Raw genomic sequence first — 13,581 nt, 5'->3', positions numbered from 1 at the left:
CGCCAGGCCCCTCTGAAGATATTTTTTTTTTGCAGGGGCCCCAGTACACTCTAGTGACGCCACTGGACAGCCCTATTATAAAGCCCTATTATTACAAAGCCATATTTTAAATAACTGTCAGCAACATCTCGCCTCACTATGCACAATGGCAGTGGAATTTGTCTACTTAACAGCTACTTGTATCTGTGGTTCTGTGAAGCTCTGCTTGCATTCTTCTAAACATAAAGAAGATCAGAGGTGTAACTTTGCCTGCACAGAGCTGCCGTACATGACGGTCGATACAGCAACCGTGACGCCTGAAACTGTCATGTCCGGCAGCTCTGAGCAGGCAAAGTTACACCTCTGGTCTTCTTTATGTTTAGAAGAATGCAAGCAGAGCTTCAGTCTGCGTTTAGCTTTACCTTTAAAGGGCTGGTTCTCGCTTGTTACCCTTTACTGTGTTATAGAATGGCTTGTTGTAAGCAATTTTTAAAATTCCTTTCCATTTCCAGCTTTCAAATCGGGGTCTCTGACCCTATCTAAAAAAACCCCCAAATGCTCTATAGGGCTATAAATCTAGTGTTATTGCTTTTTATTACTCGTCTTCCTATTCAAGGACTCTTCTATTCATATTCCAGTCTCTTATTCATATCAATGCATGGTTGCTAAGGTCATTTGGGTCCTAGCAACTAGAGAGCCGCTGAATGAAAAGCTAAATAACTCAAAAACCACAAATTATAAAAAATGAAAACCAATTGCAAATTGTCTCAGAATATCAGTCTCTAGGTCATACTAAAAATTAATCTAAAGTACAAATGTGGTTACCGGATCCCTTGCCTCATCAGTCACTGCTGCAACAGAGCCATTAGGTTGTTTCAGCTAATCATAATTTAAGAGGAAAATAAGTCTGTGGGTTGTGTGACACATTTTTTTGGGGTGGGAACCGACGTAGAGAAGTAGCAGCTTAACAGCGGTATAAAAGGAACTTGGTCAGTAGCAGTTACAAGGCTTCCTGTATTCACATGCCGAGTTAGATGGAGAAATTCAAACCCATCAGATCGTCCATAAAAGATCGCGCTTTGTTTTTTCTAAGGTCCAGAAAACACAGAAAGGCCGATGTCAACTCCAGTGACAAGAAGATGCCCAATGGAATCCTAGAGGAACAAGGTGGGTTCACATTTCTGGTTTTCATTACCCGCAAACATTTCTATTACTGCATTAGACTATTATATACATATATATAGATCTATATATATATATATATATATATAGAGAGAGAGAGAAATCGATGGGTTGATTTTAACGAAGGATCCCCAGACCAACACTAATAATTTCCTTCTGCACACTGAATGGAGGTATTATACAGCCATGGGACCTGTTATGCAGAATGCTCTGGACCTTTCCGGATAATTTGGATCTGTATACCGTAGTCTACTAAAAAATCATTTAAAACATAATATAAACCAATAAGGATTGAATATATCTAATTTGGGAATCATTTCTAAAAATGTGGATTATTTTATTCAAATGGAGTCTATGGAAGATGGCCTTCCTGTAATTCGGAGCACTGCAAGCCCCACCTACAGGTCCGCCCCCCCACCACACAGTAAAAAAACAAAAAAAATATTGGTGGCTAGGGTTCCCACATGTTAATAAAAAATAGAAAGATATTGGTGGTCAGGGCCCCCCATAAAAAAACATTTGTGGCCAGTGCCCCCCATTAAAAAATATAGGTGGCTAGGACCCCACATGAGAAAAAGAAATTGGTGGCCAAAATTGGTGGTCAGGGCCCCCCCACATTATAAGAAAATTGGTGGCCAGGGCCCCTTAAACGTCCATGCCTTCCCAAAGTCAGCAGCTCTCACAAATATGGGGGCCCAGCTAATCAAGTAAGTGTGGCGTGGCCGCCCCCCCTTACCCTCGGGGGCCCCCTACAACTCTCCCCCCTGATGGCGGCCCTGCGTACACGGCCGTGCATGTGAGAAGGAGATTCTGAGTCCAGCTGAGAAGACGAGCAGGGTGGGTTTGGGGGCTTGTCTTAGGTACCTACAACCTGAGGCTTGCCACTGGGGGCATTATACATTCAAGTGACCATGCATTTATCCTGCCATGTGTAATATTATTGGTGAAATTGGCACTGTATTTGTCCTGCAATGTGTCCTGGGGTTATTAAGGGTAATGTTGTCACTGCATTTATTCTGACACGTGTTCTGGTATTATTATTGGTGAAATTTGCACTGTTTTTTGTCTTACAATGTGTCCTGGGTTTATTAGGGATAATATTCTCACTCCATTTATCCTGCCATGTGTTCTGGTGTCATTATTGGTGAAATTTGCACTGTATTTGTCCTACAATGTGTCCTGGGATTATTAAGGGTAATATTGTTACTGCATTTATTCTGACACGTGTTCTGGTATTATTATTGGGGAAATTTGCACTGTTTTTGTTCCACAATGTGTCCTGGGGTTATTACCGGTAATATTGTCACTGCATTTATCCTGCCATGTGTTCTGGTATTATTATTGGTGAAATCGGCACTGTGTTTGTCCTACAATGGGTCCTGGGGTTATTAAGGGTAATATTGCCGCTACATTTATCCTGCCATGCTTTCAGATGTATTATACTGGAATAAGCCCAGGGAGACTGCAAAGGAATCTGTGTAGAAAATGCAGCAGCAGAAAACTCCCAGATTACAATGGAGTTCATGTGCTCAGTATGATAATGTTTCAGCACCCACTAGGCAAGAGACGGGTGCTGCTGCCTTCATTCTATCGTCACGTGATTCCCTATCGCTGTGCTGCACATGGAGAGCCCTGTGTTTCTTATCACTTGTCTCTCAGTGCTGGGGCCGTTCCTGCTTGTTCCTATGTATTATTGACAGTCAGGGCTACAGAAATCTTGAGAAACCTCCCGTGTGATGTACTTAGAGTGAATGGTATTTATATTAGTGTTGGCTCATCTTGGACTTCCAAGAAAAGCAAAAAGTTTTCCAACCGGAGGCCTTTGTCACCCTCAAAGTTACTGTACTGGTGCTCAGCATGTTTTATATATTTGACATCATGAGTTCAGTATAATTTGACCATTTAATATCCAGTACAGGTATGGGATCAGTTATCTGGAAACCCATTTTCCAGAAAGATCTGAATTATGGAAAGGCCGTCTCCCATGGACTCTATTTTATCTAAATAATCCAGATTATTTGGATTCAACGAGGTTGGGGACTGCGCTTACCCCATATACAGGCAGGGGCGTAACTACCGGGGGAGCAGGGGGTGCAACTGGGCCAGGGTCAGCACCCCCGCAGGGCCCCCCCGGCAGATCGCACGGGCAGCAGCCGCATTGAAAAATCACACGGACGAGGGTGGGGGCGAGCCCGGCTGCACGGCCCACACCAGGGCCCGCCCCCACCTAGTTCCATTACTGTATACAGGTATGAGACCTGTTATCCAAAATGCTCGGGACCTGGGATTTTCTGGATAACCGATCTTTCCGTAACTGGGATCTTCATATCTTAAGTCCACTAGAAAATCCTGAAAACATTAAATAAAACCAATAGGCTGGTTCTGCTTCCAATAAGGATTAATTATATCTTAGTTGGGATCAAGTACAAGCTACTGTTTTATTATTACAGTGAACAAGGAAATCATTTTAAAAAATTTGGATTATTTGGATAAAATGGAGTCTATGGGAGATGGCCTTTCCGTAATTCAGAGCTTTCTGGATAACGGGTTTCCATATAACCTATCCCATACCTGTATTGTATAGAAGGTAGTATTGTAAAATCATTTGCATGTATTATAATTTTAAATATTTAAACATTTTTTGTTCTGCTGCTCTGTTTGCAATTTCAACTGCTATCTAGTTGCTAGGGCTCAATTACCCTAGCAACTACACAGCAGTTTAGAAGTCATAGAGGAAGATGAATAGCAGAGGCCATTAAAAGAAAGCATAAGAAAGACAACAGGCCGAATTCTGCTGAAAAAGGCTGAATCCTGGATTCATTTTTTTGGTTGCAAGGGTCAATAAACCTATGAAGCGTCCTTCATGCCAGACTAGTATTTGTGTGTGTATATGTGCTGGGCCCCTCTGAAGATTTTTTTGTAGGGTGGCCCAGCGCACTCTAGTTACGCCACTGGACAGCCCTATTATTAAAAAGCCCTATTATGAAGAGCTGTCAGCAACATCTCGCCTTACTATGCACAATGGCAGTCAATTTGGCTACTTGTATCTGTGGTAGTGATGTGCGGGTTGGGTTTTTCCGGACCTACACCCGCCCTCCCTCCACCCGCACCTCACTTCCGGGTTCCTTTTATAGACCCACGCAACCAGTTCCGCCGATGACATCACAAAAGGGGCAGGACGAGCAGGCGCGCGTCTATAAAAGTTGAACCCAGAAGCTGGCATTTGTAAGGTCACGGGCGGGGAGAGCAGTTTAGAAGAGCTCAACCTGGAACCGGGCCCGGAAAGGGGGGTGTGAGGTCGACCCGAACCTGCGGGTATCGGGCCGGCCCGCACATCACTGTGGCTCTGTGAAGCTCTGCTTGTATTTTTCTAAACATAACTCTAAAGATCAGAGGTGTACCTGCCTGCACAGAGCTGCCGTACATGACTGTCGATACAGCAACCTTGTGGCCTCAAACTGACAGTCTGGGTTTAGCTTCACCTTTAAAGCGGTGGTTCACGTTTGTTAACTATGTTATAGAATGGCTTGTTGTAAACAATTTTTAAATTTCTTTTCATTTTTTCAATTTCCAGCTTTCAAATGGGGGTCACTGACCCCATGTAAGAAAAATTCAAAGGTGAACAACCCCTTTAAGGAAAGTGGCTGGGGGGGATTTCTATGACTATAGAGGAAGCAGACCCAGCAGTCCCGGCCCTTATGTCCCATGCGACCGCAGGGTCTGTTTCCTCTATAGTTTTTCCACTGGAAGAGAGGGAGATTGTGAAAAACAACACAAAGTAAATAAAGACCAGTTGCAAAGTTTTGTACCACTATCTACACTAACACATGCACAAAAGAACAAAGCTAGGTGAGCTTTCGCTTTTAGGGCAGAGACACACACTCAGATTCGGGGAGATTAGTCGCCCAGCGGCCCTTCATTTTCCAAGTCACCTGAAGTAGCCTCAAAAGGAAACTTTGGGCGACTTCGGAAAAATGAAGCGATCCGAGTGCCGTCCCCTGGCGATTTAGATCCTAGCCGGGGGAGGCAGTTCGGGGAGATTAGTTGCCCCGAAGAAGAAACTATTTATCGCCGGGCGACTAAATCTCCCCGAATCTGAGCATGTGTCTCTACCCTTAATGGTCTTAAAAAGTGTTTCTAAAATGAGTGAATGTAATAAACATCAGTGTTTGGCTTATCAGCACAGGAAACTGTCAGCCACATACTCCACTGCCATATAGGCACGCTCGTCTCTTTCCGAAATGTATTCTCCGTTTAACTGACACAAACCTAAGCTCAGCGCCGGATTTGTTTGCCGGCCGCCCCTAGGCCACGAGGTCCGAGCAGGCGGCCGCGCGGTCGCGACTGCCTACACTTCCCCTTCCCAGCGCGCCGGCGAAAAAGCGCCGGCACAGCTAGTGTAATCGAATGGGGACGCACACGTCCCCATAATGCGATTGGGCAGCATGCCGCCCCTATTTTTTGCCGCCCTAGGCCCGGGCCTATGTGGCCTCGCCACAAATCCGGGCCTGCCTAAGCTCAGAGCACAAACACCAAGAGTCAGCAGGATTTTTTCCTCTTCATCCTTCGTCATTTGTCAACACATTCATTTCTTGAACTCAAAATGAGAACCTGGGGGTTCATGGTTGTTTGTTGCAAAATAAATGATATTAAACAGGAACAAGGGGTGGAACTAGTTGGGGAAATGTTTAGAATCTTTGAACCCCATTTTAAACTGTGTAGACTGGGAGCAACCTTCTATACCCAATACCCTATAGATTATAGGTTTGGAAAAGTGAGTATTAAAGGGACATGGTTTCAATCAGTTGGGTTTATGTAGAAACGGTGCATAAATACTATCTGTTCCAAAATAGATAGAAAAGTTTTTGTTTTTTCATACAGACATACTTTACTCCAAAAATTAAAAGGATACCATGATCATCTGTTATTTTTTTCATGGGAACCATTTTTCAACCCTCCATATACTCACAGAGTCATTCAATTTCAATAGTTAGGATGAATCTGACCCAGTTTGCTACGCCAAAAATGGTACAAAATTCACCAAATGCATTGAAGTCTATAGGCAACAATTTTTTTCTTGATGTGTGACAGTTTTTTCCCACACATTTGAGTCTATGGGTGTCTTTTTTGTGGCGAAACCTGGCAAAAAATTTTGCTCATCGCTAAACTTAAATTCTCAGTTCCCTCTACTCTCTAGAGCAGGGATCCCCAACCAGTCGTTCGTGAGTAGCTTGTTGCTCTCCGATCTCTTGGATGTTGCTCCCAGTGGCCTCAAAGCAGGTGCTTATTTTTAAATTCCAGGCTTAGAGGCAAGTTTTAGTGGCACAAAACCCAAATGTACTGCCAAACAGAGCCTCGTGTAGGCTGCAAGTCCACATAGGAGCTACCAAATGCCAATACCAGTCCATATTTTGCACCTGTAGGAACTCCTTGCATGATTATGTTGCTCTCCAACTTATTTTACATTTAAATGTGGCTCACGGGTAGAAAAGGTTGGGGACCCCTTCTCTAGAATATCTAACCTTCGTCCACTATGGAAATTAGAAGGACTGCAAATCCCAAAATCCATCACTTCAGAATGGGAAAAGCCGAGAGCAGGGATGAAAGACTCTGTGAGCCTAAGGTGGTTGGAAAATGGATCTTATGAGTCAGAGACAGATTATCATGGTTTCCTTTCCATCTGTAGACTTAAGTAGGTCTGTGTAAAAAGAATGTATATTTATTTATGCAGCTTTTTTATAAGTGCCGAACTAAATGAGCACTCGTCTAAAAGTGTTTTTTCCCCTTTAAGTGGTCATTAAAGGTTGATGAGGTTCTGGGAATGTCTAGGGGATGATGAATGGAGTTCCAAAGGATGGGTGCAGCATGTGAACAAGTAATGAGTAAGGAGGAGAAAAGGAGGTTGTGTGCAGGCTGAAGGTTACGCCTGGGGGTGGACTTGGGGAATAAAAAAGTGATGTGTGTGATGTGGGGCAACATTATTGAGTGCTTTGTATTTTCATGTAATTCTCTGTATGAGAGAGGTAGCATTTGTGGAGTGGGGGAAGAGGTATATGAGTTGCTTATTAGGTCTGGGAAACATATATTCTCTCATTTGCCAAAAAGAATCTAACCCTTTCTTGAAGCCATCATTGTCTACCAGTACAGTTGCTGTAGGTCATTTTCTACCTTGTCCACAGTTAGTAAGTGAGGTCCTGTAATTGTAAGCCATCTCAAACGTGAAAAGTCCTTCTCATCCCATGACCGTTGTGGAACCTGTTGCACTTCTCTGGAACTGGCCTTCTGTATGACTTTCCTCCAGTTCCTCATTCATTAAGTAATTACAGAAAACATGGCTTTTGAGAGACCTTGACTCCACATTGCTTCCGACTTTCACATCACCAGTGACTTTTTAGCTTGTGCAATTGCTCCTTGCATAACCCCTTCTGCTGCTTTGCTTTCCATTCACCCTGAAACCTTTCTAATGGCAGGCCTTCTTCTCATCATGTCCCATCAATAGCAGCAATGATCCAGGACTTCAAACTTGTCACAGGGGGTCACCATCTTGGAAAGTGTCTGTGACACTCACATGCTCAGTGGGCTCTGAGCAGCTGTTGAGAAGCTAAGCTTAGGGCTCGTCACTAATTATCCAGCAGAAAATTAGCTTCCCCTGTAATATAAGATGATGCTACAGGTTTGCTGATTATTAAATTCTGATGCTAATTGCACTGGTTTCTGTGCTGCCATGTAGTAATTATCTGTATTAATTACTAATCAGCCTTATATTGTGACATTTCTATTCTATGTGTACTGTATATTGTGAGTGGGTCCCTAAGCTCAGTAAGTGACAGCAGCACAGGGCATGTGCAGTGAATCAGCAGAAAAGAAGATGGGGAGCTACTGGGGCATCTTTGGAGACACAGATCTTCCCTGCTAAAAGGCTGTGGTTGCCTTGGGCTGGTACAGAAGCCCAAAACACAATGTATAGGATCTGTTCTCTGAAAACCTATTATCCAGAGAGCTCCGAATTACGTAAAGGTTGTCTCCATTTTATCTAAATTTCTAAAAGTGATTTCCTTTTTCTCAGTAATAATAAAACAGTAGCTTGTACTTGATCCAAACTAAGATATAATTGATACCTTATTGGAAGCAAAACCTGCTTATTTGGTTTATTTAATGTTTTCATGATTTTCTAGTAGACTTAGGGCAAACCCCAGGTCCTGAGCATCCTGGATAACGGGTCCCATACCTGTACAATATTTCTGCCCTACTTCTATAGTTAAGGTTTAGTTCAAGCCCTCTTTGAGGCCAAATCTTTGGTCAAGGCCCCCCCTTAGCTCATAACAAGGTTACAAGTATAGGAAAAATATTGGTGCGTTCAAAAATATCTAGGACGGCAAAGAAGATTTCGCACAAAATTCCACTGTAGTAGAACTTCAACATCAACTTCAAGATGTACCGTATATACCCGAGTATAAGCCGAGTTTTTCAGCATCCAAAATGTGCTAAAAATTCTACCTCGGCTTATACTCGGGTCATCGGTACCCAACCCGAGTAGCTGAGATTGCAGTCACTTTTAATCATTCCTATACCAACAGTTCACTTGGGGAGAGACTGCAATATCCCACAATGCCCTCTGTCGGTTATATGAAAGAATAACAGTGCGCCCTCTGTTGGTTATATGAAAGAATAACAGTGACTGCAATATCACACAGCGCCATCTGTTGGTTATATGAAAGAATAACAGTGACTGCAATATCACACAGCGCCATCTGTTGGTTATATGAAAGATTAACAGTGACTGCAATATCACACAGCGCCATCTGTTGGTTGTATGAAAGAATAACAGGGACTGCAATATCACACAGCGCCATCTGTTGGTTGTATGAAAGAATAACAGTGACTGCAATATCACACAGTGCCCTCTGTTGGTTATATGAAAGATTAACAGTGACTGCAATATCACACAGCGCCATCTGTTGGTTATATGAAAGAATAACAGTGACTGCAATATCACACAGCGCCATCTGTTGGTTATATGAAAGATTAACAGTGACTGCAATATCACACAGCGCCATCTGTTGGTTGTATGAAAGAATAACAGGGACTGCAATATCACACAGCGCCATCTGTTGGTTGTATGAAAGAATAACAGTGACTGCAATATCACACAGTGCCCTCTGTTGGTTATATGAAAGATTAACAGTGACTGCAATATCACACAGCGCCCTCTGTTGGTTATATGAAAGAATAACAGTGACTGCAATATCACACAGCGCCCTCTGTTGGTTATACGAAAGATTAACAGTGATGGCAATATCACACAGCGCCCTCTGCACATGGTAGTGGGACAGTGGGACAATGCACACAGTAATCTGTTTGGCAATTCTCTGTCACCATCAACTTTGCAAAGAAATCCAGTTGATCGCTGGGGGGGGTCGCTTTGGCAGAATGTGCGCTGCTGGGAGACAGGGCTGTAGTTGTGTCTAGGCTTATACTAGAGTCAATAAGTTTTCCCAGTTTTCGTAGGTAAAATTAGGTACCTCGGCTTATACTCGGGTCGGCTTATACTCGAGTATATACGGTATTTAAAAAAGCAAATAGGCACTTTCCCCAACTCTTGCCCTAACTGTCCTTAAAGCTGCCACTTGTGAAGTGTTCCCTAATTCTCGATGCAGGGGAGAAATATAAAGTACATTCCTGCAGGATATGAGAGGATTCATAATGAGACACATCTGTAGGAAGATGAAGGGAACATTAAACCGACTTTTAAATAGTGTCAAATTCCGCTGGGGGTATTGTGGCCCCATAGAAATCCCAAATTATTTCAAGAAGTGCATTGATACACAAAACCAGTGCTTGGTAAAACTTATAAAGAAGAAGCTAGGTGGACATCCTTTTGTAAGAAACCAAAAACTTCAAACCACAGCTAAACAGACTAGAAACTGATGGATATCCCCAAAAATGTTGCACTGCAACCGCTTCCTCCTGTTTATGCCGTTATTCTGAGCTGCGTGAGAAATGGCCGGGCTCTCTTGAAGGGGAACTGTAGCAAGAATACCGCACTCCATGAAAAACACTCTTCCTTTTCAAATAAGCACATGAAATAAATGTTAATAGAAATGAGGCAGTCTGCTTGGACAGAGCTTTTTCACCTTGCATCTCCGAGGTTTTATTCCACCCGGGGCTCTATCTGCTAAGCCTTTGTGTGTTCTACCTGTACCCGGATGGGTTTTCTCCTGGCAACTCCATGCTCCAAAATCATACAGGCAGGTTAACTGGCTCCTGATAGAACTGACCATAGTTAGTGTCAATGTGACTGTAAGCTTGTGCTCTCTTAAATCATCAGTGTTAGTGGGGAGCGGCCAAATCAGATTTAGAAAATGAGTAGACAAGCTGTGACAAAAACCAATACTGAAGGAGTGTTGTAGGGTCAGTAATTCCTCCTCATCCTGACATACACCCTAACCCGTTTCACACTAAAATACTGAGGCTAGGGCCAGACATGGCAGTTCTCCGTAGGTCGAGAATTCACTTCTCCGTTACTGCTCTTCTGATTTATTTGCCCGCACCCGAAAAAGCATTTTTTTTTTAAATATATCCACCGCGTCTTCCTGCATACGGGCAGAGACAATGCTTCTGAATGCAGGCAAATAGATCAGAACTAGTAATGTGCGCGTCGGGTTTTTCCCCAACCCGCACATGGCCAATATCCGCCCTCTCACCACCCGCACCTGCCCGAGCCCGACTTCCAGGTTCCCTTTATAGACCCGCGCCGGCCCAGCCGGCAATGACATCACAAAAGACACGTGGCTATAAAACCGGAAGCCGGCAGTGTAAGGTGCCACCCGCAAATGGTGGTGCGAGGTCGGCCCAAACTCAACCGACCCACGGTTATCGTGCCGGCCCGCACATCACTAATCAGAACAGTAGCAGTGGAGGAATTGGATTCTCAAGATCTGCCTAGTCTGGCCCTGGCCTTATAGTATCATAATATTCCCAATAGATACATTAAATGTATCACACAAAAATATTTGATGGTTTGGACTATACGTCATTGGTAAGAACACTATTCAATGTACGCGAATATCTTGAGTAAAGGTGACCAACGATCTCGTTTGGCAGGGTCGATAAACAAGCAGATCTTAACCCGATAAACCCACCAAAAGCAGAGTGATATCGGCTTAATCCGATCATTCGGCCCTAGGTTGGATTACAACGAAGGAAATGGGTGCCAACGGGACGAGGACATCAACTCGCCCAAAAAAAAAATCAAACCTGCCCGATCGATATCCAGCCGAATTTCGGCCTGATATCAATCTGGGAGACCCGTTGGAATGCCCCCTACATGGGCAGATAAGCTGTCTAATCGGTCTAAAGGACTGATATCAACAGCTTTAATCTGCCTGTGTATAACCATCCATAGACATTCATTATCTCTCCAGGTTGACAGATTTCATGCCAACATCCCAACCCCATAGTTGCCCGATGCTTTCTATACCTATAACCAACAGGGTTTTTATTTCTTGAATACGTTTGCAAGGATTTTCATGCTGTTTATGGGCAGGTTTGTTTTGTTTGTGACTTCATCATCATCATTGACAAATGACATATGTTTTATGATCAACAGAACAACAAACAGTGATGTTGCTGAGCAGCTCGCCCACGGTCTATAAGAAGTACTTCCCCATTCCAGTGGAAAAGCTGGAGGAAGAGTTTAGGATGAGGTCGGCGGATGACGGGAAACTCTTCCGAGAGGAGTATACTGTAAGTGTCATAGGCTGCTGGAAGGATAGTCACATTATACAAATTAGCATTTCTGATTTAAGGGGATCTAAACCTAAAAAAGTATTTGATGTAAATCTACTCAAGTGCTTCTTTGAGCATTTTTGCAGTTTACATTCTTTTTCAATTGTAGTGGTTTCTGGGATATCTGCAATCAAAGACTGTTTATAGCAGGCCTTTACTCTCTCGCTCTGTCTGAAAGAGTGAGGGGGTTAGTAACGTGCAATTTTTCCCGCGGCATCCATTTTGACGATGAAAACGCGAAAAAAAAGTTGCGGTAAACAAACACAATTTTTTTGCCATTTATTATGCCCCGAAGCGGTTTCAAGTCTAAATCTGAAAAAATACGCCATCTAATATCTGCTGAATTTATGTAAAAGTCAATGGCAGATGTCCCCTTAAAGGAGAATTCCCTTAAGTTAAAAAACCCCTACCCTGCATAGACCCCCCTCCCTCCTCGCCCCCAGCCTAAATGTTACCCCGGGCTAATGCCCCTAATGTTTTACTTACCCCTCGGTGCAGATTCAGGCATCAGAGTTCACAGGCGCCATCTTCTTCTCTTCGGAAATCTTCGGGAAGTGAACGGCATGGCAGCACATGCGCAGTTGGAGCAAATTTCTGCTTCGCAACAACTGTGCATGTACCGAAACTCCAAAAAAATGTCGAACCGCCAGTCTCATTCCGAAGATTACCGAAGCGGCTGAAGATGGCGCCCGTGAACTTTGATGCCTGAATCTGCACCGAGGGGTAAGTAAAACAGGGGTATTTGCCTGGGGTAACACTTAGGCTGGGGGGAGGGGGTCTATGTAGGGTAGCGGGGTAGGGGTTTTTTAACTTTAGGATTTAGTTCTCCTTTAACCATTTGAAGATGTTTTAACCCTCACAAAATGTTGGGAGTTTTCGGGGTTTAATGACGTTTTTTTTTTGTAAAAAGGAGAATTTTTTGTGGTTTGCTGGCGTCAAACGAGAAAAATGTGTTATTTTTGCTTGCCAATCCAAAAATGTAGCAATTTTTCCCAATCTGATTTTTTATTGATAAATAGGGGCAAATCGTGAATTCTAGTTTGGTCTGACTTTTATAATTTAAAGAAAATCTGAAAAATTCAGATTTTGATGAAAAAACCCCTGAGAGTTGGCAACCCTAGGGTTAACTTAATATACAGGAAGTCCATAGTGTAAGTGCATAGACAGTGCATTGCATTGTAGTAGTAGTGCTTAGAGGACCACTCTGTATAACTTTGCATCAATTGAATTTTGGGGTTTCATTCCCCTCTGTAAAGAGTACTAAGGGCAGAGACACACGTGGCAATTCAGGGAGAATTCCCGCCGGCTAGAATGAAAATCGCCAGCTGGATGGTACTCTGAGCGCTTCGTTTTCCGAAGACGCCCGAAGTTTCCTCGTGAGGCAACTTCGGGCGACTTTGGAAAACGAAGCGCTCAGAGTGCCATCCCGATGGCGATTTTCATTCTAGCCGGCGGGAAGGCAGTTCAAGGAGATTAGTCGCCCCGAAGAAAAGGAGATTTGTCGCCGGGCCAAATTGCCACGTGTGTCGCTGCCCTAAGGGGTGCAAGAGCACGGCCCAATCAGGGAGCACTTCTTAACTGGGTCTGGCTGTGAAACAAATTCTGTTGAAAGGTGTTCAGTGCCCATAGTGC

The 13,581-nt window shown here is 43.6% G+C and overlaps 1 protein-coding gene across 1 annotated transcript in view; it reads left to right on the top strand.

Annotated features, from left to right (window-relative positions):
- The window catches only part of LOC108697391 (receptor-type tyrosine-protein phosphatase epsilon), a 117,089-nt gene that overhangs the window by 78,055 nt on the left and 25,453 nt on the right, over positions 1–13,581 (top strand). Inside the window, exons 4-5 of the mRNA XM_018227397.2 lie at positions 1,073–1,146; positions 11,771–11,907. Coding sequence (XP_018082886.1) covers positions 1,073–1,146; positions 11,771–11,907 — 211 coding nt within the window. The remainder of the gene's footprint in view (positions 1–1,072; positions 1,147–11,770; positions 11,908–13,581) is intronic.

The sequence above is a fragment of the Xenopus laevis genome, chromosome 7S, assembly GCF_017654675.1.
Source record: "Xenopus laevis strain J_2021 chromosome 7S, Xenopus_laevis_v10.1, whole genome shotgun sequence".
Classification (NCBI taxonomy): Eukaryota; Metazoa; Chordata; class Amphibia; order Anura; family Pipidae; genus Xenopus; species Xenopus laevis.
This window is presented reverse-complemented; position numbering and strand designations above follow the sequence as displayed.